Consider the following 27,221-nt stretch of genomic DNA (forward strand, 5'->3'; position numbering starts at 1 on the left):
TTAGGAGGGATTTCTTTGGTGCCTGCACAGTGGTTCAACATGCTTTTTCATACATTGCATGTAACATTAGCATTTTAAATCATCTCTGGGCATGATTTTTAGCATTAAAATAAGGAAAAGTTGAAACAAGCCTAGCTGTACTTGTGGGTCCTTGGTGAAGTCACTAGCCCCCTAAAGCAGGAACTTGTGGTTAATAGCTTCTTGGGCCTTTGATGCTGATTGGCTGGAGATTAGGTAAGCTACAGCTTGAGTAAGGGGTTTTTCTTCTTTGGCTCTGAACCACATCAAAACAGGAAGTCAGCCAGCTTGCCTGTCACAAAACCAGGAGTCAATCAATAAAATGATTTTTTATTTAAACAATGTATTTGTAGTTTCTTTTGGGTTCTCTACACACACAATCATATTGCTTATGAATTAGTTTAATTCCTTCCATTCTCGTCTTTATAACGTTTCTTTAGGCTTTCCAATAGATAATTGAATAAAAGATACGATGGGGGCATCCTAGTCTTGCTTTTGATCACAAAGAAAATACTTTCAATTGGTTTTTGTTGTTGTTTGAGAGGGAGTCTCACTCTGTCACGCAGGCTGGAGTTCAGTGGCACAATCTCAGCTCACTGCAACCATTGCCTCCTGGGCTCAAGCAATCCTTCCATCTTAGCCTCCTAAGTAGCAGGGACTACAGGTACATGCCACCATGCCCATCTGATTTGTATTTTTTTTGTAAAGATGGGGTTTTTGCTCAGGCTGGTCTCGAACTCCTGGGCTCAAGTGATCTGCCTCCCTCGGCCTCCCAAAATGCTGGGATTACAGGCATCAGCCACCACACCCAGCTTGTTTTCAGTATTTTGCTATTAAGTATGATGCTTACCATAGCATTTTTGAAAGTATATTGTATTAAATGTTTCCTTCTACTTTTAATTGTTTAATCATAAATAGATGTTTAACTTTATCAAATGATGTTTCTGCATCTGTCTCAATGATGTTAATATCCACTGTTGATCATTACCTTGATATAGAGTTGCTAACTAAGATACAAGACCTCCAGTTTAATTTGAATTTCAGGTAACAATTAATTTTCAGTATAAATATGTCCCATGCCATTTATTGGCTAAATCTGGAAACCTGCCTAGTTCTATTATTTCACTACGGTTTTGCAAAATGGAGATTTTTAATGTATTATTTTATCTTCATTTATTAACTATAATGCAATTATACAAAGAAGCATCCCCTCATTAATTCTCTGGTTACCCTAAATTGTAGTTAATACAGAAAAAGCAACTTAAATGCTTCAATTTTCAGTTTTAGTATGTTCTCTCTAAAGGTAATCAAAACGTGTGTGTGCGTGCGTGCGTGTGTGTGAGTGTATGTAAAATCCTTATGAATGCATGGATTTTTAACCATTTGAAGTGGTCAAACCTTAGACCAATGGGAGCTGTCTCGGTTTATGGTATATTTCCTACCCAGATCTAGAATCATCCATTTCTAAAAGAGCCACAATTCCTATGATTACCAAATTGTATTTATTTATTCATTTTGAGACAAAGTCCTGTTCTGTTGCCCAGGCTGGAGTGCAGTGGCATGATCATGGTTCACTGCAGCCTTGACCTCCTGGGCTCAAGAGATCCTCCTGCCTCAGCCTCCCAAGTAGCTGAGACTACAGACGTGCATCACTACACCCAGCTAATTTTTAAATTGTTTATAGAGACAAGGTCTCCCTATGTTACCCAGGCTGCTCTCAAACTCCTGGGCTCAAGTGATCCTCCTGCCTTGGACCCTCAAAGTGCTGGGATTATAAGTGTGAGCCACATGCCTGGCCCCAAATTGAATTTAGAGACCATAATTTGAGTACTAGGGGAGGAACTGCCTTTGTTTAATATTTTTAATTTTGTAAAACATTTGCACAGTTCCAAAGTCAAAACTTGACAATAAGTTATCTTCACAGAGCTTTAGCTGACATCCCTGTCCTCTCCACATTTCCTCCCTTCTCCTGGGAGTAACCATTTTTATGGGGTTTTCATTCAACTTTCCATCATTTCTTTTTGAAAATATATGCAAAGACATACATATACAAGTGTGCGTGTCTGTGCATTTCCCTTTCCTTCTCTTGCAAAAGGTAGCATATTATAGCATATTATTCACACTGTGTTTTCTTCTTTTTGTTTTGTTTTGTTTTTTTGAGACGAAGTCTCACTCAGCCACCCAGGCTGGAGTACAGTGTCATCGATCTCAGCTCACTGTAACCTCCACCTCCCAGGTTCAAGCGATTCTCCTGCTTCAGCCACTCAAGTAGCTGGGATTACAGGTGTGTGCCACCACGCCCGGCTAATTTTTGTATTTTTTAGTAGAGATGGGTTTCGCCATGTTGGCCAGGCTGGTCTTGAACTCCTGACCTCAGGTGATCCTCCCACCTCAGCCTCCCAAAGTATTGAGATCACAGGCATGAGCCACTGTGCCCAGCTCACACTGTTCTTTATTTTACTTTTCTTACTTGACTTTTTTTTTTTTTTTTTTTTTTAGATGGAGTTTCACTCTTGTCGCCCAGGCTGGAGTACAATGGCACGATCTCAGCTCACTGCAACCTCTACCTCCCAGGTTCAAGCGATTCTCATGCCTCAGCCTCCCGAGTAGCTGAGATTACATGCATGTGCCATCACTCCCAGCTAATTTTGCATTTTTAGTAGAGATGGAGTTTCTCCATGCTGGTCAGGATGGTTTCAAACTCCCACCCTCAGGCGATCCGCCCACCTCAGCCTCCCAAAGCGCTGGGATTACAGGCATGAGCCACCGCGCCCGGCCCATGAGCCACCACACCCGGCCCATAAGCCACCGCGCTTGGCAGGCATGTACTATTTTTCATTCCCACTAGCAGTGTGAGAGTGCCAGTTTTCCCACAACCGTGGCAACAGAGTATGTTATCAATCTGATAGGTGACAAATGGTATCTCAATACAGTTTTATTTTGCATTTGTAGTATTATAAATGAGATCAATTATTTGTTCATATAAGGGTTTGCATTTTCTATGAATTCTGTTCGTTTTCTTACCTTGTTCATTGTATTTTTGTCAAGCATAAAATTTTAATTATTATGTAGTCAAATGTATCAGTCCTCTCTTTTATTGCTTCTGTAATTTGAATCAGGTAGCAAAAAAATTTGACCACTGCCAGGTTATAAAGAAATTCATCGGCTGGGCACAGTGGCTCAGGCCTGTAATCCCAGCACTTTGGGAGGCCAAGGCAGGAGAATCGCTTGAGCCCAGGAGTTCAAGACTAGCCTGGGTAAAATGGGGAAGCCCTATCTCTACCAAAGAATTACAAAAATTAGGCAGGTGTGGTGGTGTGTGCCTGTAGTCCTAGCTATTCAGGAGGCTCAGGTAGGAGAATTGCTTGAACCAAAGAGGCAGAGGTTGCTGTGAGCGGAGATCATGCCACTGCACTCCAGCCTGGACGGCAGAGCCAGTTGAGACAGGTCTCAACTGAAAACATAAATGAATAAATTCATTCACATTTAGTAGTTACATGGTTTCATGTTTTAAAATTTAGATCTCCGACCTTTTTACATTTGTCCTGCTGTGTGGTCTGAAGAATGGGTTTAATTTTATATTCTTCCATAGAGTTGTCAGCTTACTCCAGTATCACTTATTAAAAAGTCTTTCTTGTCACCAATGATTTGAGATGCAACCTTTATCATATACTAAATATCTATATGCATTTGGGTCTGCTCTGAAGTCTCTATTCTGTTCCTTTGGCCTACCCATTCGTGTGCTAATACCACACTGTTTTCATTAGAGGTTTTCTGTTTTAATATCTAGTCAGGTCGGCCACACGCGGTGGCTCATGCCTATAATCCCAGCATTTTGGCAGGCTGAGATGGATCACGAGGTCAGGAGTTCAAGACCAGCCCGGCCAACATGGTGAAACCCTGTCTCTGCTAAAAATACAAAAATTACTTGGGCGTGGTGGCGCATGTCTGTAATCCCAGCTACTCAGGATTACAAAAAACAAGAACAGCTAAGAAAGTTCTGAAAAACTGAGGAGGCTGAGGCAGGAGAATTACTTGAACCCGGGAGGCAGAGGTTGCAGTGAGCCGAGATTGCACCACTGCACTCCAGCCTGGAGAGATATATATATATGTACTCAGGTCAGTGGTGCCTCCCTACTCTGTTCTTTTTCAGAGTTTTCTTAGCTGTTCTTGCTTTTCTCATTCTTCTAAACAAGTTTTATAATAATTTCTCTAATTCTAGATAAAAACCTGATATTTTTGGAGGGACTGCATTATATTTTTAAACTAACTTTTGGAGAGAATTGATATTTTTATTATGTGAGTCTCCTATCCAAAACCATTGCCCTTCTATGTATATATATGTTCATGTTTACCTTTGTGAATAATAGAAAAGCAGAATCTATTAAAAGATTCACATGTTTATCTTAAAAAAAAAAAGCAAAATAGGCCATGTGTGGTGGCTCATGCCTATAATTCCAGCACTTTGGGAGGCTGAGGCAGGAGAATTACTTGAGTCCAGGAGTTCGAGACCAGCCGAGGCAACATGGTGAAACCCCATCTCTACAAAAAATCAACTAGGCATGGTGGTGCGCACCTGTAGTTCCAGCTACTTGGGAGACTGAGGTGGGAGGATCACTTGAGCCGGTGAGGTGGAGGTTGCAGTGAGCTGAGATTGTGCCATTGCACACCAGCCTGGGCAACAGAGTGACATCCTGTCTCAAAAAAAAAAAAAAAAAAACAGTAAAATTGATATGTATAGACTTGTGTAACCACCTCCACAGCAGAGATACAGTTTCATCACCCCGAAACTTCTCTCATGCTATCCTTTTGTAGTATCCCTCCCCCACAACCCCTGGAAACCACTGACTTCTTCTCTGTTCCCCTAATCTTGTGTTTTTAAGAATGTCATCCAAATGGAATCAGAAAGTATGTCACCTCCAGTCCCATGTACCCATTTGACTAGGGAAAATTTCCACTAGAATGTCCCACAGGTACCTTAACTTAACCTTGTCAGTCTCCTTCCAATATGCCCCTCCTCCTATGTCTTCTAGTCAAACACTATGCTATCATCCAGCAGTCCAAGCTAGGACTGTCATCCTGGGTTCCTCTTTTCTCCTTTCACCCCTCTTTCTAATAATCCCTTTTTTTTTTTTTTTTTTTTGAGACAGAGTTTTGTTCTTGTTGCCCAGGCTGGAGTGTAATGGAACGATCTCGGCTCACCACAACCTCTGCCTCCCGAGTTCAAGTGATTCTCCTGCCTCAGCCTCCAGAGTAGCTGGGATTACAGGCATTCACCGCCATGCCCAGTTAATTTTGTATTTTTAGTAGAGACGGTGTTTCTCCATGTTGGTCAGGCTGGTCTCGAACTCCCGACCTCAAGTGATCCGCCTGCCTCGGCCTCCCAAAGTGCAGGGATTATAGGCGTGAGCCACTGCACCCGGCTCTAATTACTCTCTTGATCTCATTGCTTATATGTTCTTCATATCTTTCAAATCAATCTAATTATTTCTAAATCCACAACCATTTTACAAGTGATTCTGGCAACCACCTCTCAACTGCATTCTTCCAACAGCTTTCTGGGTTTCTTGCTCAGTCTTATCCTTTTGAGTCCCTATTTACAGCACAGTAAGCATGATCATTCTAAACAAACACAAATCTTGTTAAGTCATTCCCGCATCCCTGCCCCTTAAAACCCTTCATGGGTTGTCCCTTGCCCTCAGGATAAATCGTAAGCTCCTTCAAGACTTTCTATAATTCAAGCCTTCCTCTCCTATCTCAACCTAAAACTCCTGTTCTCACCCTACATGTCTCCCACACAAACTCCCACTTGCGTTGCTTTTTTAAAGCCTGGAATGTCTTTCTCTTCCCTTTTCTTTCTTTCTTTTTTTTTTTTTTTTTTTTTTTTTTTTGAGATGGAGTCTCACTCTATCACCCAGGCTGGAGTACAGTGGTGCAATCTCAGCTCACTGCAACCTCTGTCTCCCAGGTTCAAGCAATTCTCCTGCTTCAGCCTCCTGTGTAGCTGGGACTACAGGTGTGCGCCAGCACGCCCAGCTAATTTTTTGAATTTTTAGTAGAGACGGGGTTTCACCATGCTAGCCAGGATGGTCTCAATCTCCTGACCTCGTGATCTGCTCACCTTGGCCTCCCAAAGTGCTCGTATTACAGCCATGAGCCACTGCATCTGGCTCTCCTCACCTTTCTTAGCTAACTACTACTTGTCCTTCAGGTCTCACCTTGGCTCTAACCTCCTGGTTGGATCAATGCTCTACCTTTCTAATTCCTGCAGGAAAACACTGGATTTTTCTCTTTTTCCTTAGTAGAGAAGTTTTCAAAGTGGGACTGCAGACCCCTGCATGTCCCTGCCTGATCCCTTCAGAGGGTCCCTGAGGTCAAAACTATTTTTATAATAATACTAAGATGTTATTCAAAATTTTACTCTTAATATTTGCACTGATAGTGCAAAAACGATGGTAAGTAAGACTACTGGCCCTTGCCCCAAATCAATCTAGCTAATAGTCATCAGATTAATGGAATCTTCCTGTTTTAATATTACACCAAAACTCTACAAGTGGAAGTTTCTTAAAAGTTCGTTGCAACATGGCGTCTGAAACCATATCAGTGAATTATTTCCATGCTATTACAGTAAAATCCCTTGGCCTATATTGCACTTTGCATGGATCTTTTACCCATTCATAGTTTTATAGCATCATGCAACAGGAATTTGGAAAATATTGGTGCAGTGAGTTATACAGCTTTCCAAATGTTGAAACATTTGTTATACTGAAAAATTATAGTCATAGATATCCACATCATTCTGATCTGAAAGGCAATAAGTATTTGGGAAGTTGTCAAGCTCATGGTGGCAGATTAAATATACTTCCATATTACTACTACTTATATGTGTGTGGCTACATTTTTTGGATATACGTTAACCGAAACAAACTATCACAGCACATTGAATGCAAAAGCAGACAATGGCCGGGCGCGGTGGCTCATGCCTGTAATCCTAGCTCTTTGGGAGGCCAAGGCAGGAGGATTGCCTGAAGTCAGGAGTTTGAGACCAGCCCGGCCAAGATGGCGAAACCCCGTCTCCACTAAAATACAAAACACTAGCCGGGTGCAGTGGCTCGCGCCTGTAATCCCAGCTACTCAGGAGACTGAGGCAGAAGAATCACTTGAACCCGGGAGGCAGAGGTTGCAGCAAGCCAAGATCGCACCATTGCACTCCAGCCTGGGCAACAGAATGAGACTCTGTCTCAAAAAAAAAAAAAAAAAAGCAGAAAGAAAAAGCAGACATTAAGATCCAGTAATTTTGGGCCAGGCGCGGTGGCTCAAGCCTGTAATCCCAGCACTTTGGGAGGCCGAGACGGGCGGATCACGAGGTCAGGAGATCAAGACCATCCTGGCTAACACAGTGAAACCCCATCTCTACTAAAAAATACAAAAAACTAGCCGGGCGAGGTGGCGGGCGCCTGTAGTCCCAGCTACTCGGGGGGCTGAGGCAGGAGAATGGCGTAGACCCGGGAGGCGGAGCTTGCAGTGAGCTGAGATCCGGCCATAGCACTCCAGCCTGGGCGACAGAGCGAGACTCCGTCTCCAAAAAAAAAACAAAAAAAAGATCCAGTCATTTTCCTTCAAGCTGGACATTAAAGAGATTTGCAAAAATGCAAAACAATGCTACTCTTCTCTGATTATAATAGAATTAAAGTAGAAATCAATAACAGAAAGATGTCTAGGAAAAAGGCCCAAATATTTGGAAATTAATCACTCACTTCTAAATAATCCACGAGTCAAAGAAGAAGTATTAAGAAGAAATAGAAATTATTTTTCACTTAATGAAAATAAAATATAACAAAATGTATGTAAGCAATTAAGGCAGTTTTTAGGGGGTAAATTTATATTAGCAAACACATATGTCATGAAAGAAAATCTCAAATCTAACCCTCCACATTAACATTGTAGAAAAAGAAAGTAAATGAAATCCAAAGCACTGAAGGAAAAAAAAAATACAGAGCAGAAATCAATGAAATTAAAAACAGAAAAAACAAAACAAAACAAAACAAAAAAACAGGAAAAATCAGTGAAACCAGAAGCTGTCCTTATGAAAGGTCAATATAACTGATAAACCTCTAACCAGACTAAACAAGAAAAAAACAGAGAAGATAAAAATTACCTATATTGGCAACGACAGAAGATATATCACTACAGTATCTGTATAAATTTTACAACTTACATGTAACAGATCAGTTCCTTGAAAGATGAACAAGATAAAGAGGTCTTACAACTATTAAATAAATTAAATTTATAGTTAAATATCTTCCCCCGAAAATCTCCAGGCCCAGATAGTTTTATTGAAGAATGTTATCAAGTATTATTGAAATAAATAACATGGATTCTAAAAAATTCTCTTTCAGAAAATATAAGGAGAAATACTTTCCAATTTGTCTTATGAGGCTAGCATTACCTTGATACCAGAAGCCAAAGACATTACAATGAAAGAGCACTATAAATCAGTATCCCTCATATTATCAAGTTGAATCTAGCAATATAAAAAGGACAATTCATCATGGCCAAGTAGGGTTTATCCTGGGAATACAATGTCTGTTCAAAATTTTCTTGACAAAAGTGAACATCTGGCAGGTCATGGTGGCACACACCTGTAATCCCAGCACTTTGGGAAGCTGAGGCAGGCAGATCACCTGAGGTCAGGAGTTTGAGACCAGCCTGGCCAACATGGTGAAACCCTGTCTCTAATAAAAATACAAAACTAGCCAAGTGTGGTAGGAGGCACCTATAATCCCAGCTACTCAAGAGGCTGAGGCAGGAGAATCGCTTGAACCCAGGAGGCGAAGGTTGCAGGGAGCCAAGATTGCACCACTGCACTCCATCCTAGGTGACAGAGCAAGGGCTCATTTAAAAAAAAATAAAAAGTGAACATCCATTCAGGGTTAAAAAAAAAAAACAACAACTCAGCAAACTAAGAATAGAAAGAAACTTCCTTAACCTGCTAAAAGGGCATTTTGAAAGACATTTAATGTTAGAAGTCTAAATGCTTTCCACCAAAGATTGAGAACAAAGAAAAGAATGTTTGCATTCACCACTCCCAGTCAATATTGTAACTGAAAGTCCTGGCCAATGTAATAGGCAGGAAAAGGAAACAAAAGTCATGTCAATTGAAAAGGAAGAAAAATAAAACTGTCTTTATTCACTAATAGCATGGTTGTCACAAAAAAAAAGTTCAGGAAATCTACAGAAAATCCTAAAACTAATAAATGATTTTTACAAGATCACAGAATAATACGCAAAAGTCAATCGTATTTTTAAGTAAACAAAAATTAGAAATTTAAAAAATTTTAGTAACATTTATAATATCATAAAATATGAAATACATAGGGATAATCTGACAAAAGATGTATAAGACCTATACACTGAAAACTAAAAAACATTGCTGATAGAAGTTAAGGAATGACTAAGTAAATTGGAAGATATACCAGGTTCATGGATTAGAAGATTTAATGCTGTTAAAGTATCAATTTCCCCAAATTAATCTGTAGATCTAATGTGTTCCTAAATATAATCGTGTCAGGCTTTTCTTTTTTTTTTTTTCAGTAAACATTGTAAAGTTAATTCCAAAATTCTTATGGAAATGTTAAGTACCTAGAATAGTCAAAATAATTTTGAAAAATTAGAATAAAATTGGAGGATTTCCACTACCTAACTTTAAGACTTATTATAAAGCTACGGTAATAAAGACAACGTGGTATTGGTGTCCAGATAGAAAATTAGATTAACAGGGCCGGGTGCACTGGCTTACACCTGTAATCCCAGCACTTTGGGAGGCTCAGGTGGGGAGATCACGAGGTCAGGAGATCAAGACCATCCTAGTCTCTACTAAAAAGTACAAAAAATTAGCCGGGTGTGGTGGCACGTGCCTGTAATCCCAGCTACTCGGGAGGCTGAGGCAGGAGAATCGCTGGAACCCGGGAGGCAGAGGTTACTGGCGCCATTGCACTCCAGCCCAGAGACAGAGTGAGACTCCCATCTTAAAAAAAAAAAAAAAATCTCTTTTCTTAGAAATAAAAAAAAAAAGTCCAGGTGTAGTGGCTCATGCCTGTAATCCCAGTGGGGTTTCACCACGTTGGCCAGGCTGGTCTCGAACTCCTGACTGCAGGTGATCCACTTGCCTCAGCTTCCTAAAGGGCTAGGATTACAGGCGTGCGCCACCACACCTGGTCTGAATCACTGTATTTTGGAAAAGATAAATTCAAGAATTAGCTGGGCATGGTGGCAGGCACCTGTAATCCCAGCTACTTGGGAGGCTGAGGCAGGATAATCACTTGAACCAGGAGGTGGAGGTTGCAGTGAGCCGAGATTGTGCCACTGCACTCCAGCCTGGGCGCCAGAGCAAGGCTCTGTCTCAAAAAAAAAAAAAAGAAGAAGAAGAAAAAGAAAAAAGAAAAAAAAAATACAGAATTAAGAGTTGCTCATGCAGAGGGAAAAAGAAAGATTTATTGTCATTGTCGTTTTCCTCTTTTTTTTGTGGAAACACAGACACTAAGACCTTAAGAAAGGCAGGAGACAGATGTAATGAATTTCTGGGTTCTCCCAGCAGAGTGATCTTCCCTACTCAGTGATGTCTACTGAGCAGGAGCCACCAATTCTCTTTGTAACTTAATGGAAGTGGCTTTCCCCTGTCAGCACCTCAGTTTCATTTGTAAAAAGAGGAAAAGCAAACCTGCCTCTGAGGGCTGTTATGAGATCATGGTTTGGAACTTTCCCAGCCAAAAGTAAATGCACAAGTGATGTCTCGTGTGGCAACCTATGATCCAACCATCAAATAGAAAACAATGTTCAAACACACAGAATATCAAAAGTATACACACAAATGGTGGGAGTGTAGGTTAATACAGTGTGACAGTGTCTACTAAAGCTAAACACATACCTGCTCTATGATCAGCAATTCCACACGTGGGTCTATTTTTTTTTTTTCGGGGGGTGGTGGGGGGATCCATTTTCAGAAGAAATGAATACATCAGTTTGCCCAAAGAAATATACTAGAATATTCACAGTGAGAGACAGGACTACCTGGATTTCCTTGGCAGACTAAGAATCCCTAAGCCTAGCTGGGAAGGTGACCGCATCCACCTTTAAACAAGGGGCTTGCAACTTAGCTCACACCCGACCAATCAGGTAGTAAGTAAAGAGAGCTCACTAAAATGCTAACCAGGCAAAAACAAAAGGTAAAGAAATAGCCAGTCATCTAATACCTGAGAGCACAGGGGGAGGGACAATGATCGGGATACAAACCCAGGCATTGGCGCTGGCAAGGGCAACCCCCTTTGGGTCCCCTCCCATTTTATGGGAGCTCTGTTTTCACTTCTTTTTTTTTTTTTTTTTTTTTTTTTTGAGATGGCGTCTCGCTCTGTCACTCAGGCTGGAGTGCAGTGGCACGATCTCAGCTCACTGCAAGCTCCACCTCCCGGGTTCACGCCATTCTCCTGCCTCAGCCTCCCGAGTAGCTGGGACTACAGGCACCCGCCACCACGCTCGGCTAATTTTTTGTATTTTTAGTAGAGACGGGGTTTCACCATGTTAGCCAGGATGGTCTCCATCTCCTGACCTCATGATCCGCCCGCCTCAGCCTCCCACAGTGCTGAGATTACAGGCGCGAGCCACCGCGCCCGGCTGTTTTCACTCTTAAATCTTGCAACTGCACACTCCTCCTGCTCCGTATTTGTTATGGCTTGAGCTGAGCTTTCACTCGCGGTCCACCGCTGCTGTCTGCTGCCCTGGGAGACCTGCTGCTGACTTCCACCCCTCCGGATCCGGGTGTCCACTCCACTTCCGATCCAGCGAGGCAGCACCCATTGCCGCTCCCAATTGGGCTAGAGGCTTGCCATTGTTCCTGTGCGGGCTAAGTGCCCACGGCTCATCCTAATTGAGCTGAATAGAGCTATAACACTCAACACATGGCCCAAGATTCCATTCCTTGGAATCCGTGAGGCCAAGAACCCCAGGTCAGAGAACAAGAGGCCTGCCGCCATCTTGAAAGTGGCCCGCCACCATCTTGGGAGCTCTAAGAACAAGGACCCCGGTAACAATAGCACTATAACAGCCCTAAACTGGAAAATATCCCGTCTGAGGTATAGGGCATAGTCACAAAATGGAAACCATCCAGAATGAAAATGAAAGAACTATTTCTGGCCGGGCACGGTGGCTCAAGCCTGTAATCCCAGCACTTTGGGAGGCCGAGGCGGGCGGATCACAAGGTCAGGAGATCGAGACCACAGTGAAACCCCGTCTCTACTAAAAATACAAAAAAAAAAAAAATTAGCCGGGCGCGGTGGCGGGCGCCTGTAGTCCCAGCTACTCAGGAGGCTGAGGCAGGAGAATGGCGGGAACCCGGGAGGCGGAGCTTGCAGTGAGCCGAGATCGCGCCACTGCACTCCAGCCTGGGCAACAGCGTGAGACTCCGTCTCAAAAAAAAAAAAAAGAAAAAAAAAGAAAGAACTATTTCTACACATAATATGTATGAATCTCACAAAAATAACATTAAAAGAAGCCAAACACAGTACACAGAGTACTGGTCTAGAGAGAAAGAGAATTCAAAACAAATAAAAGTAACTTACTTGTTGTAACTCAGGGTGAGTCCAGCCAGACAGTGGCTCATGTCTGTAACCCCAGCACTTTGGAAGACTGAAGTGGGAGGATCATCTGAGCCCAGGAGTTCGTGACCAGCCTGGGCAACATAGGGAAACCCTAGCCTTATAAAAAACATTTTAAAATTAGCAAGGCATGGTGGCACATGCCTGTAGTCCCAGGTGCTTGGGAGGCTGAGGCTATAGGATCGCTTGAGTCTGGGAGGTTGAGCCTGGAGTGAGCAGTGGTCTCACCACTGCACTCCAGCCTGGGCGACAGAGCAAGAACCTGTTTCAAAAGATTATATATATGTGTGTGTGTGTGTGTGTGTATATGTGTGTGTATATATATGTTTGTGTATATATATATTTAAAGGCTATGTGGGGTGGGTCATGCCTGTAATCCCAGTACTTTTGAAGGCTGAGGAGAGAGGATCGCTTGAGGCCAGGAGTTGGAGACTCTAGTGAGCTATGATCGTGCCACTGCACTCCAGCCTGGGCGACAGAGAGACTGTATCTCTTAAAATAAAAATAAAAATAAAAAAAATATGAGTAGATGAATGATAACCTTTAGAAAGGATCCAGGAGGCTGGGTGTGGTGGCTCACTGGTTCACGCCTGTAATCCCAGCACTTTGGGAGGCAGATCACTTGAGGTCAGGAGTTTGTGAACGGCCTGGCCAACATGGTGAAATTCTGTTTCTACTAAAAATACAAACATTAGCCTGGGCAACAGAGTGAGACGCCCCCTTGAGGCAGGGGTGGGGGGGTGGGGGAGGGGAAGGGAAGAAGGGATGGAGGAAAGGGGAGCACATGGGGCTTCTACTGTTTGGTTTTGCGATCTGAATTCAGGTTGTAAGGGTGTGTTCACTTTGTGTAATTTCGTCGAGCTGTAATGATTTGTGCTCTTCTCTTTAACTTCAATAAAAGGTTTATTTAACAAAAACTGTAGCTGGTGTGAAGGGTAGCAGTGTATTCCTGGGGCCTGGAATACAGGCTTTGGGGTCAGACAGACCTGGGTCCCAATCTGTGCTTTGTCCTTTCGGCACGTTGTGACTACAGCTGGTGGCTTCGTGGCTCTGGGCTTGTTTCCTTCTCTATAAATGAGGAAACATAATACCTGCTACGATGATGCCTGTAAAGCTTAAGCACAGGACCTGGCATAGGTTTGTAAGGCGGAAACCTGGGATACAGAATTAAGGCCTATGGATCTCCTGTGCAACCCAATTTCTGGGCACTGGCTGCCTCATTTTCCCCAGCCCAGACGCGTGGGTTCTACTTGACTGGTTGCTCACTGCGGGCTCGGGGCTCCTCACTCCTGGGGGTAAAGCCCGGTACGAAAGGTCACCTTCAGGGGCAGCTCAGACCTTCCTACGCCCGCGCGGGGCACAATCTTGGGATCAGCCCCACAAGGAGACCCTACCCGCCCATACGATCCCTTCTGTGGAGCCCAGCTCAAGGCCCCTCCAGCCCAGACACTAAATGAAAGCTAAGAGCAGTTGGCCGCCAGACTGTCCGTGCCAGAGCTCTGCGAACTTACTCCGTTGAAAGAGCAACGGCCTTGCGCCACCTCCTGGGGTAAACCCCCAGCCCTTCACTGCAGGGCAAGATGGCGCTGTCGCGTGATGCTGCGCACGCGCACAGCCCCGGTCCCGCCCCCAAGCCTGCGGGTACGGACAGCGCACGAGCTTATGTTGAGGGCGGAGCCCAGATGAGCCCTTCATCCTATCCTGCCCTTCCAGCCACTCTTAGCGGTAACTTAAACTACGCTTCCCAGAAGCCTCCTCATCCAGGGACTTCCGTTGTCGTCAGCGGAAGCGGTGACAGATCATCCCAGGCCACACAGAGGCCGGCTTGGTCACTATGGAGGAGATAGGCATCTTGGTGGAGAAGGCTCAGGTACAGTGGGGACTTGAGCTTTTTAGTCCGTGCTGGGCTCGCGGGGAGAGGGTGAAGCCAGACCTGAGTGGGGAGACGAATGGCTTCCGGGACCCCGGCCCGGGTTGGGGTGATTTCTGAGGCCTCGGTGGAGAGCTTTGTGCCGTTCGAAGGCTTGTCTGGGTGGCCGAGTGATGGTGGGAGGTAAGGCTCAGAAAGCGGGTCTAGGGGAGTGAGTGACGTTAGTGAGTCTTTGGGACGGATTGATTTCGAACCCTGGCCGGTAGTGCTTAGTTAAGTCGGTGGCCCGGCGTTGGGATTGGGTCAGGCGGTGAGTGATGTATGGGATCCAGCTGTGCGGCCGAGTGATCCCCGGGACTAGGCTGCGGGGCTGACTGATGTTCAGGGCTTTGCTGATGGGGGTAATGGGGCGGGTAGTTAAGTATTATCTGTGGCTTGGCTGAGTGATGTTTAGGTCTAAGGTGAGTTAGGAGACTGTGACATAAGGGATCTTTGAGGGGAAACTGGGGAATGTTGGGACTCTTTGAAGGCGCAGTCACTTTAACAGCTTATCTAGGAGAGCCATGTGACATTAGGAACCTCTTGAGGGGGATCGGGTGGCATTTGGGTCTGATATGGAGTTGATGTAACATTTAGATCCTAGGTGGGGGTTGTGTGACACTGGGGACATGTTATGAGTGATATATGATAACATAAGAACTGTTTGGGGGCAAGTTGACATAAGGAGCTTGTTTAGGAGGCCAAAAACAGGATCTATTTAGAGGGTCTTATGATATCAGGGGTCTGTTAGGGGGTAAGTGACTTCAGGGTGACGTGGGGAGGGGAACAAACGTTAGTGAAGTTGAGATGCTTTCATGAGAGGACCGTCTTCCAACGTAAGTTGTCCCTTTTGGTCTAGGATGAGATCCCAGCGCTGTCCGTGTCCCGGCCCCAGACCGGCCTGTCCTTCCTGGGCCCTGAGCCTGAGGACCTGGAGGACCTGTACAGCCGCTACAAGGTACATTCAACCCCCAACCCAGATCTTGCACAGGACCTGGCATCTTATACTCTCCCCATTTTCCACCACTCTCTGGATCAGCAAGGGCTGGAGCCATCCCCTTCTGTCCCCTCTCTGCTCACAGAAGCTGCAGCAAGAGCTGGAGTTCCTGGAGGTGCAGGAGGAATACATCAAAGATGAGCAAAAGAACCTGAAAAAGGAATTCCTCCATGCCCAGGAGGAGGTGAAGCGAATCCAAAGCATCCCGCTGGTCATCGGACAATTTCTGGAGGCTGTGGATCAGAATACAGCTATTGTTGGCTCTACCACAGGTGTGTGGGTAGCTAAGGACATCTAATTCATTCATTTGTCCACTTCACTATTTCCTACCATGTGCTAGGAAGCAGCAAACAAGGCAGGGCAGTGCAGTGCAGTGTTCTTCAGAGTATTTTGATCGAAAGGTAGAAATACATATACATATATATATATATATATTTTTTTTTTTTGGAGACAGAGTTTTGCTCTTGTCGTCCAGGCTGAGAGTGCAGTGGCACGATCTCGGCTCACTGCAACCTCTGCCTCCCAGGTTCACGTGATTCTCCTGTCTCAGCCTCCCAAGTAGCTGGGATTACAGGCATGGACCACCACGCCTGGCTACTTTTTGTATTATTATTAGAGACAGGGTTTTACCACGTTGGCCAGTCTGGTCTCGAATTCCTGACCTCAGGTGATCTACCCACCTCGCCCTCCGAAAGTGCTGGGATTACAGGTGTGAGCCCAACTGTGCCCGGCCAGAAATATATTTTACATTGTGAATATGTCTTTGTCTCTTACTTTTTAGATAGATGTATAAAACATAAGTCTCACCATGAAATATTTAGCCTTACTATGTGTGGTATTTGCTGATGTTTTCTATCCTATTCTAGTCTGTTTTGCTTTAAACACAGTTCTGGTCATGAACTTCCAAACTGATTTCACAACTACTACTGGTTTGGGGCCTGCAGTTTGCAACGATGAGTAGGAGTGTTAAGAGATTGGGCTCTGAGGCCAGGCATGGTGCCTCACACGTATAATCCCAATACTTTGATCAGGTGGGCAGATCACTTGAGGCCAGAAGTTTAAGAACAGCCTGGGCAACATGGAGAAACCCCGTCTCTACTGAAAATATAAAATTTAGCCAGGTGTGGTGGTGCACGCCTGCAATCCCAGCTACTTGGGTGGTTGAGGCATGGGACTCTGTTGAACCCAGGAGGTGGAGGTTGCAGTGAGCCAAGATCGCGACACCATATTCCAGCCTGGGCGACAGAGCAACACTCTGTCTTAAAAAAAAAAAAAAAAAAAAAGACTGGGCTCTGATAGGGACTCAGAGTCCCTATCAGAGTATATTGTAGCTGCTGCTGTTTATATAGGTCTAGGCCTTGCCCTCTTGATAGTCATTGTTACTGGCACTTACCTGTTTTTTCCCGTTTCTGGGCTCTGCTCCTCTGGACCAAGCCATGTTCTTGTAAAGGTTGTGGAGAAAGGTGTGCGATTGTGCCTGGAATTGGACTGGGGGGCTATGAGAAAGTGAGGGGAGAGTGGTATCCAGGATGAGGTCTCTATGTTGCGAGTTGGGATAGTGCAGCTTTCCATGAGATGGCACCATGGGTAGAGGAGCAGGTTTGTGGGAACACAGGGAGGGCAGTCCAGAGCATCATGGGAGGTGTCCAGGAGGCTGCTGGTCAGCCAGGTCTGACAGTCAGGAGAGAGACTGAGCCTGGAAAGAGAAGTGTGCCTCACTAGTATGAGATGCAGGGGGAGGCCTGCTGGACAGCCAAGGTTGGAGCTCAAGGGAGAATCAGGGCAGCAGATAAGGAGTTCGTGTGAATGTTGGGGACGGACAGCAGGAGGGAAGGCTGGAGGCCAAGAGGGGGCCCCTCAGGGTCTGAGCCAGAGATGTTGGCAGCGTGGAGGGTGCGACTGTGAGATGAGGAGGAAGGAAGGGGGAAGGGGCAGTTTCCAGGCTGACACTTCTTGTTTTCCTCCCTCCCTTCTCGCAGGCTCCAACTATTATGTGCGCATCCTGAGCACCATCGATCGGGAGCTGCTCAAGCCCAACGCCTCAGTGGCCCTCCACAAACACAGCAATGCACTGGTGGACGTACTGCCCCCCGAAGCCGACAGCAGCATCATGATGCTCACCTCAGGTAAAGGGGGAGCCTGCAGCTGGGAGGACCCTATGGGGACCTTGGACCCAGCCAGGAGCCCCAGCTCTGCTCTCCCACCAGACCAGAAGCCAGATGTGATGTACGCGGACATTGGAGGTATGGACATTCAGAAGCAGGAGGTGCGGGAGGCTGTGGAGCTCCCACTCACGCATTTCGAGCTCTACAAGCAGGTGAGGTGGTGCAGGTGGCAGGGAAAGGAGAGGCCCCATTGGGTCTGGGGTTGGAGGTGGAACCCCTGACTCCCACTTCTCTTCCTTCCTCTGGGTTTCAGATCGGCATCGATCCCCCCCGAGGCGTCCTCATGTATGGCCCACCTGGCTGCGGGAAGACCATGTTGGCAAAGGCAGTGGCACATCACACAACAGGTGAGCCCTTCCGCCCCTGCCCCGAGCTCTGATCTTCTGGCCTCTTCGCCTTGCTCCCTGCTCGCTCACTCTCCCCAGGAAGTGGCACTGCACGGTGATTAGAAACATAGACTCTGGGGTCACAGCCCATGTGTGCATGTTACTGGCTGTGCTGACTTCACCTCCTTGGGCCTTTCCTCGTAGTAAAAGACTTATTTCACCCGGTGATTGTGAGCAGTTAATGAAGTAATGCAGTGTTTTCCTACAATGGGTTGTGACCCATTAATAATTATGAATTTCAATTTGTGGGTTGCAGCCAGCATTTTGAAACATGAAGTAGAACAGAAAGCACCAGATCAGATCACATCCACATAGTATTTATACCATGGTACAAGTATATATGGTACAAGTTCGTCTGTTTCGTGAAACTTGTTTCATACACATGTGCACACTCATGTGTACTTGTGGTTCTTCAAAAATGTGTGTTTTGTTTTTTTTTTTTTAATTCTTAAGTATTTTGTAGAGATAGGGTCTATGTTGCCCAGGCTGGTCTTGAACTCCTGGGCTTAAGGGATTCTCCCACCTCAGCCTCCCAAAGTGCTGGGATTACAGGTGTGAGCCATATGCCTGGCCCCAAAAATGTATTTCTTTTTGTAAGTGCCAGACAAAAATGTCTGAAAGTCACTCACTCTATAACTTTTTTTAAATTTATTTATTTTAAAGCCCTAAAATCTTCAGCATATGTTCATATCTTAATACATGTGAGCCAGGGAGCAGTAGGAGGCAGTAGTTAAGCAGTATGTTTTCTAGGGCTAGACTGCCTAGCTTTGAAATCTTACTCCCCCACCAACTTCTTATGTGATCCTGGGTAAGTTAACCTCTCTGTAACTCAGTTTCCTCAACTGTCAGGTGGTACCTATTTTTCTGGGGTGGGTGTTCAGAAGAGCAAATTGATACTAAGCATCTGGAATGGGCAATAAATGTTAACTGTTGTCATTGTTACTCATTTGCTTGGCACTTTATTGAACTTTTACTCTGTACCAGGCCTTGTGCTAGAATGCAAAGATGATAATCAGAGATGTCCCTTGTCTTGACTGGGAAAAAAGAAATAGACACCTAGAACTCAGTCATTCAGTGACTGTTTATTGAAGACCTACTAAGTGCCAGGATGTGTTGTAGATGGTAGAGACGTGACAGTAAACAGAGCACCTCCTTATGGAGGTGATGTCTTAGTTGGAAAAGCAAACAGATATACAAGTCAATAGATTATGTAGCACAACCCATGACTTGCATGTGGCTCAGGATGGCTCTGAATGTGGCCCAACACAGATTTGTAAACTTTCTTAAACATAAGATTTTTTTTTTTTGAGACAGAGTCTTGCTCTGTCGCCCAGGCTGGAGTGCAGTGTTGCTATCTTGGTTCACTGCAACCTCCACCTCCTGGGTTCAAGCGATTCTTCTACCTCTGTCTCCTGAGTGGCTGGAATTACAGATATACACCACCATGACCGGCTAATTTTTCTTGTACTTTTGGTAGAAATGGGGTTTCACCATGTTGGCCAGGCTGGTCTCGAACTCCTGGCCTCAAGTGATCCACCCGCCTTGGTCTCCCAAATTTCTGGGATTACAGGTGTGAGCCACCACACCGGCTGTGTTTTATTTTTTAAGCTCATCAGCTATCATTAGTGTTAGTGTATTTTATGTGTGGCCCAAGACAATTCTTCCACTGTGGCCCTGTGTACCCTTCACCCAGATTCCCTAATGTTATTATCTTATGTAACCATAGTACAATTAGGAAAACCAGGAAATTAACAATGGTACAATACTATGAACTAAAGTTTAGACCTCCTTCAAATTTTACCAGTTTTTCCACTTAGATACCCTCACTTCAGGTTCTGTCATTTTTCTGAGTGAACTGGGGTGGTTTGTCACTGGCAGAGGGAGGGAGGAGAGAAGATGTAGAAGGGATGTAGCAATGGGAAAAGCTGCTCACTGGGGTAGAGTTTTGTTTTGTTTTGTTTTCTAGAGACAGGGTCATGTCTGGCTGGGCGCAGTGGCTCACACCTCTAATCTCAGCACTTCGGGAGGCTGAGGCGGGCAGATCACGAGGTCAGGAGTTCAAGACCACCCTGACAAACATAGTGAAACCCCGTCTATACTAAAAATACAAAAAAATTAGCCGGGCGTGGTGGTGGGCACCTGTAATCCCAGCTACTCGGGAGGCTGAGGCAGGATAATCACTTGATCCCGGGAGGCGGAGGTTGCAGTGAGCCGAGATTGTACTATTGCAATCCAGCCCAGGCGATAGTGTGAGATTCTGTCTCCAAAAAACAAACAAAAAAAAGAAAGACAGGGTCTTGTTCTGTCACCCAGGCTGGAGTACACTGGTGTGATCATAGCCCACTGCAACCTCAATCTCCTGGGCTCAAGCAATCCTCCCCTCTTCAGTCTCCTGAGTAGCTGGGACTAGAGGCATGTGCCACCATGCCCAACTAATTTTTGTATCATCATTTTCAGTAGAGTCAGGGTCTTGCTATGTTGCCAAGGCTGGTCTTAAACTCCTGGGCTCAAGCCATCCTCCTGCCTCGGCTTCCCAGAGTGTTGGGATCACAGGTGTGAACCTTTTTTTCCTCTCGTTTTTCGGGGGGAATTCATCTGTTTGTTCCAGTGACAGCACAGCTTACTAAGAGTGAGTAACTGAAGCAGGAGCCCATTCCAGCGTAGGTGGAAGGAGTAGTAGAGCCCAGAGGGGGCTGAGAAATTGGGAGGACAGGGAAGGTCAGGCTAGGAAGGGGACCGTAGTGATTGAGTAGGAAAGGCTGACGGACAGTCTGGGTCAGATAAGGCAATTCCAGGGATGGGGATTTCATGTGGAACTGGTTGGACATTTGCAGAACAGCCAACTAAATGCGTGGCCAAAGTCAGGTGGTCAAGGTGTGTTTAGAGCAGAAACAGTCAGAAATCTTGAGGTTAGGATGCTGAACGAGCCCCCAGCTGATGCAAGTACCAAGAAAGAGGGACCCCTTGAGCCAGGTGTAAAGTCTGGATCTTAGGGAGTGAACAGGGCAGGGCTGAAGCCTTGAACAGTTCCTAGTTTATGACATAAAACCACCCAGTCTATCTATGGACTGCATGTCTCCCTAGGAGAGTTCTGGGGGTATGCTTCATACAACACAAAGCATCTGATCCTTAAGAAACAAGTATAACTTTAAGAAACAAGGCCAGGGTCAAGCATGGGGTAGCTCATGCCTATAATCCCAGCACTTTGGGAGGCTCAGCCAGGAGGATTGCTTGAGGCCAGGAGTTTGAGACCAGCCTGGGCAATACAGCAAGACCCCATCTCCTCAAAGATTTTTAAAAGCTAGGTGTGGGTACATGCCTATAGTCCTAGCTACTCGGGAGGCTGAAGAGGGAAGATTGCTTGAGCCCAGGAGATTGAGGCTGCAGTAAGCTATGATCATACCACTGTACTCCAAGTCCAGAGGGAGGGCCCAGAACAAATCTGTCTTCAACCCCATTGCCAATTGTCAGTTATATCAGAAGACATGCCGGTGGTCCCTGATTTTTTTCAGGAAATTAAAAAGCCGGGCCTTAAAGCAAATAGGAACTCAGGGCTCTTGGCGAGGCAGTATGATGTGTTAGTATACGGGCAGCATATCTGTTTTCTTGCTGATTTTGCAAGTGCTCCAGAAATCTAGACTGGTTTTTTTTCTTTCTTTTTTTTAGTATTTCATATCCTGATTTTTAAATATTGGGCCAGAAAAATGACACATCTGGCTGGGCATGGTGGCTCATGCCTGTAATCCCAGAACTTTGGGAAGCCAAGGCAGGTGGATCACTTGAGGTCAGGAATTCAAGACCAGCTTGGCCAACATGGTGAAACCTTGTCTCTACTAAAAATACAAAAATTAGCTTGGCGTGGCAGTGCACGCCTGTAATTCCAGCTACCTGGGAGGCTGAGGCAGGAGGATCACTTGAACCCTGAAGGCAGAAGTTGCACTGAGCTGAGATTGTGCCACTGCACTCCAGCCTGGGCAACAGAGCAAGACTCTGCCACAAACAAACCAACAAATAAACAAAAAAAACAGTGACACATTTGTGAGGAGGATTCATAATTTAGGCCACTGGATCACTGGGGGGTACAAGTAGATGACTGTTCCCCAGGGCTGGATGTGGGACCCAGCCTTGGGCATGAGAGAATGACACAACTACTAGGTGTGGGTATCCAAGGAAAAGCATGTCTTTAAGGAATTCTCAGTTTCTGTTAAAGCAGAATGGGCCCCTCAGGAGGCTCATCCCCGCCTAACCCTTGTCATCCTGTCATCAGCTGCATTCATCCGGGTCGTGGGCTCAGAGTTTGTACAGAAGTACCTGGGTGAGGGCCCCCGCATGGTCCGGGATGTGTTCCGCCTGGCCAAGGAGAATGCACCTGCCATCATCTTCATAGATGAGATTGATGCCATTGCCACCAAGAGATTCGATGCTCAGACGGGAGGTAAGTGATGCTGAAGCAAGGCCCGGGATCTTGGACAGGCTTGTCACATGGGATGCCTGGGACTGACCATGCTGTGCACTCTCAGCCGACAGGGAGGTTCAGAGGATCCTGCTGGAGCTGCTGAATCAGATGGATGGATTTGATCAGAATGTCAATGTCAAGGTTTGGGGTTCAGGATGGACAAGGGGAGGTGTGGTATAGGAACTGAGGAAAGGTGGGGGCTGGCACCTGAGGGGCGGTTATGACAGAAAGGAGGTAGGAGTGCAGAGATCTGAGCTGACCTGCCCCCCCGATGTCAGGTGATCATGGCCACAAACAGAGCAGACACCCTGGATCCAGCCCTGCTACGGCCAGGACGGCTGGACCGTAAAATTGAATTTCCACTTCCTGACCGCCGCCAGAAGAGATTGATTTTCTCCACTATCACCAGCAAGATGAACCTCTCTGAGGAGGTTGACTTGGAAGATTGTATCCTGCTGCAGAAGTGAGGGAGGGGCCCTAGTTGGGAACGGGGATTAGATCTTCAGCCCCACTTCTGCCATCACCACAGCCCAGACTGTGCAGGTGGGACCAAGGTCCAGGGAGGAGGGGAGGTGACAGAGATGGCCAAAGATGACTTCCAGCCCCAGGCATTCACCCCATCACACAAGGAATAGTTTCCTTAACTTGCTGCAGATGTGGCCCGGCCAGATAAGATTTCAGGAGCTGATATCAACTCCATCTGTCAGGAGGTAAGTGGTGGTTTCTCTCTGGATCCAGGCAGCGGGTGTGTGAGGACCCTTCTTCTCTGAACCACCCTGCTGTAGTCCTTCTGTCCCCTCATGGCTGCCCTGGGTCGTGGGCACCATCTCTCTCTTCCTCTACCATCACTAGGGGTGGATAGTACAGGGGTAGTGTTTTGTTTTTTGTGTTTTGCTTTGAGACAGGGACTCGCTCAATCACCCAGGCTGGAATGCAGTGGTGCAATCATGACTCACTGCACTGATCCTCCCACCTCAGCCTCCCGAGTAGCTGGGATTACAGGCACCCACCACCACGTCTGGCTAATATTTGTATTTTTTGTGGAGACGGGGTTTCACCATGTTGCCCAGGCTGGTCTCGAACTCCTGGGCTCAAGTGATCCGTCTACCTCAGCCTCCCAGAGTGTCAGGATTATAAGCATGAGCCACCGCGCCCTGCCACAGGAAGCAGATTTTAACTCTCATCCTTCAACAGAGTGGAATGTTGGCTGTCCGTGAAAACCGCTACATTGTCCTGGCCAAGGACTTCGAGAAAGCATACAAGACTGTCATCAAGAAGGACGAGCAGGAGCATGAGTTTTACAAGTGATCCCTCCCTTCCCTCCACCACACCACTCAGGGGCTGGGGCTTCTCTCGCACCCCCAGCACCTCTGTCCCAAAACCTCATTCCCTTTTTTCTTTACCCAGGATTGGTTTCTTCAATAAATAGATAAGATCGAATCCATTTAGTTTCTTCTTAGAAGTTTAACTCCTTTGGAGAATGTGGGCCTTGAATAGGATCCTCTGGGTCCCTCTTAATCTGACAGATGAGCAGACGAGGTGCATGGCCTGGTTTGCAGCTTGAGAGAACCAAAGAATTCAAACCAGATGACTTCCGAAATGTGGGGAAAGGGATGGAAAATGAACCTGAGATGGCAGTCGTTAATCACAGAATAAAGCTCTGTGCATCTCCCTTATTTCCTACGGTAAAAGTAAAGCAGTTTAGGTCACAGGCCTTAGGAGTTCATAGGAAGGAGATGTCCAGTGCTGTCCAATAGAACTTTCCACAATGATGGATATGTTCTATGTTCTCCAGTATGGTAGCTGCTCGCCACATGTGGCTAATAAGCACCTGAAATATGGCTGGCATGACTGAGAAACTGAACTTTTTTTTTTTTTTTTTGAGATGGAGTCTTGCTGTGTCACCCAGGCTAGAGTGCAGTGGTGAGATCTCGGCTTACTGTTGCCTCTGCCTCCCGGGTTCAGGTGATTCTCCTGCCTCAGCTTCCCGAGTAGCTGGGACCACAGGCACCTGCCACCACACCCAGCTAAATTTTGTATTTCTAGTAGAGACAGGGTTTCACTATATTGGTTAGGCTGGTCTCGAACTCCTGACCTCAAATGATCTGCCTGCCTTGGCCTTCCTAATTCCTAAGTGTTGGGATTACAGGCGTGAGCCACCGTGCCTGGTCAAGAAATGGAACTCTTACACACTGCTGGTGGGAATGTGAAATGGTAAGCCACTTTGGAAAACAGTTTGACAATTTCTTATGCTAAATACACACCTATCAGATGATTTAGCCACTTCTAGGTATTTATTTAAGAAAAAATAAGGCATAGATCCATATGAAGACTTGTAAATAAATGTTCTCATCATTTTTATTTGAAATAGCTAACACTGGAAACAACCCAAATATCCATCAGCAAGTGAATGGATAAACAAATTGTAATATATGTATGCAATATAACACCACTCAGTAATATGAAAATGAACTACTGATGTATGCAAAAATATGAAATTCAAAATAATTATGCTGAGTGACAGAATCCAGACAACAAATAATACATTTGTTGTATTTTTCTATTTACATAAAGTTTTAGAAAATCCAAACTAATCTAAGTGACAAAGCACACCAATGGTTATCTGGGACTTGGGGCGGGTGGAACGGATTATAGAGAAAAAAGTAGGAGGTGATAGACATGTTTAGTTTTTTTGCTTGTTTGTTTGTTTTTACTGTGGTGATGGTTTTTCACGTGTATATGTCAAAACTTATCAAATTGTACCTAATTTATTGAGGCATCAATAAAACTAATAGTTACATACATAAATGTACTTGAAATTCTACCTAGCACAATAAGGTAAGGAAAAAAGTTAAGGTGTGGGACTGGAAAAGAAATGAAACTCTTCATTATTCACAAACTTCATGATTGCCTACATGAAAAATCTAAGTCTACACAAAACCTATTAAAATTAAATAGCGAATTTAGCCATGTGGCTAAACATAGGTCAATATAAAATATCAAATATAAGCCAGGCATTGTGACATGCATCCACAGTCCCAGCTACTCAGGAGGCCGAGGCAGGAGAATTGCTTGAGCCCAGGAGTTCAAGTCCAGCCTGGGCAACGCAGCAAGACCCATCTGAAAAAAAACCAAATACATATATCAGCAATAAATAAATAAGAAATTAAATTTTAAATTATAACATTTATCAAATAAATTCTTAAGTGCCAAGAATAAATTTAAAATATATGAGATATAAATAATTAAAATTACAAAATATTGACAGAAATCAAAGAATACAAATAAATGTTGGGATACATGTTAATGTATTGGAAGATTACAAATAAAAATACTAATTCTCCACAAATTGATCTATAAACAACACAATGCCAATCAGAATCCCAGCAGTTTTGTCTTGCTGGAAATTGGCAAACTGATTCTGAAATATATAAGTAAATGAAAGGCTCAGAAATAGCCAAGAGAATATTTGAAGAAAAAAGCAAAGCTGGAAGACTTACAATACCAAATATCCAGACTGATGGTAAAGCTATTGTAACTAATATAGTGTGGTATTGCCTTACCAATGGACAAATCAATGGAACAAAATACAGAGTCCAAAAAGAAAATCATACTTATATACTCACTTGATTTCTGACAAAGTTAATCCTGTGGTGCACTGGAGTATGAGTGATCTTTTATTAAATGTTGTCTTGTCAACTCCATGTGTATAAAATAAATCTGTTACCAGATGAAGAGTTTTTAATTGGGTTGTTCAGATTATTGGCATGTTGAACAAAGAATTGAACAAAATACACAAAGAAAAAGCAACAAAAGCAGAGATTTATTGAAGTGAAGGTACACTCCACAGAGTTGGAGAGGGCTCAAACAAGTGGCTCAAGAGTCCAGATTGTCATGTGCCTTGGGTATTTTATTAAACTAAAAGAGCATAGTAACACCCCTAAATATCCTTTAGAAGCCTCTGATAGGTCACACCCTATAGGAATGAAGAATTCTGCCCAGGACCAATCAGAGGCACCCTGCAAATGAAGGATTCAGAATGAACCAATCACAGACATTCCCATTTGTGACATAGGGGAGGGGCGGTTCAGAGAAGGAGGGCCTTTAGCCTCATGTTTGGTCAAGGAGAGGTGGGATTTTCCTCTTAGTCCAATTCCAAGAAGTCAGCAGGGGTCGGCCTTAGGTTCCCTGTCTCCAGAGCCTATTCTCCTGCCTCATTTGGACCCCTATAATCTAACTGTAAATGTAAAAGGTAAAAAAAAGTTTTAAATAATTACGTAGAAGAATAGCTTCATGACCTTTGGTTTGGCAATATTAGTCTTTTTTTTTTTTTTTTTTTTTTTTTTTGAGACGGAGTCTGGCTCTGTCGCCCAGCCTGGAGTGCAGTGGCCGGATCTCAGCTCACTGCAAGCTCCGCCTCCTGGGTTCACACCATTCTCCTGCCTCAGCCTCCCGAGTAGCTGGGACTACAGGCGCCGCCACCTCGCCCGGCTAATTTTTTGTATTTTTTTAGTAGAGACAGGGTTTCACCGGGTTAGCCAGGATGGTCTCGATCTCTTGACCTCGTGATCTGCCCGTCTCGGCCTCCCAAAGTGCTGGGATTACAGGCTTGAGCCACCGCGCCCGGCTAGTCATTTTTT

The 27,221-nt window shown here is 45.0% G+C and overlaps 2 protein-coding genes across 2 annotated transcripts in view; both read left to right on the top strand.

The window, feature by feature from the left end:
• The first annotated feature begins 14,367 nt into the window (after positions 1 to 14,367).
• LOC105495351 (proteasome 26S subunit, ATPase 4) lies at positions 14,368 to 24,021 on the top strand. Its single transcript, XM_011764782.2, has 11 exons — positions 14,368 to 14,538; positions 15,437 to 15,535; positions 15,660 to 15,846; positions 17,554 to 17,700; positions 17,782 to 17,891; positions 17,993 to 18,086; positions 22,393 to 22,560; positions 22,646 to 22,722; positions 22,860 to 23,028; positions 23,236 to 23,291; positions 23,776 to 24,021. Exons 1-11 carry the CDS (start codon positions 14,503 to 14,505, stop codon positions 23,887 to 23,889), a joined length of 1,257 nt encoding a protein of 418 aa, XP_011763084.2. The 5' UTR covers positions 14,368 to 14,502; the 3' UTR covers positions 23,890 to 24,021.
• Positions 24,022 to 24,173: 152 nt separating this feature from the next.
• Positions 24,174 to 27,221, top strand: part of LOC105495348 (zinc finger protein 546) — a 41,216-nt gene continuing 38,168 nt past the window's right edge. Inside the window, exon 1 of the mRNA XM_011764773.3 lies at positions 24,174 to 26,833. The gene's annotated coding sequence lies outside the window, so the exon portion shown is untranslated. The remainder of the gene's footprint in view (positions 26,834 to 27,221) is intronic.

The sequence above is a fragment of the Macaca nemestrina genome, chromosome 20 (assembly GCF_043159975.1).
Source record: "Macaca nemestrina isolate mMacNem1 chromosome 20, mMacNem.hap1, whole genome shotgun sequence".
Lineage (NCBI taxonomy): Eukaryota > Metazoa > Chordata > Mammalia > Primates > Cercopithecidae > Macaca > Macaca nemestrina.

What these genes read in the sequence shown, in the direction of transcription:
- LOC105495351 (XM_011764782.2), top strand. Translation starts at nt 14,503, where the DNA reads ATGGAGGAGATAGGCATCTTGGTGGAGAAGGCTCAG. An exon ending in AGTGGCACATCACACAACAG is followed by an intron (nt 18,087 to 22,392) that starts GTGAGCCCTTCC and finishes TCCTGTCATCAG; the next exon opens with CTGCATTCATCCGGGTCGTG. An exon ending in ATCAGAATGTCAATGTCAAG is followed by an intron (nt 22,723 to 22,859) that starts GTTTGGGGTTCA and finishes CCCCGATGTCAG; the next exon opens with GTGATCATGGCCACAAACAG.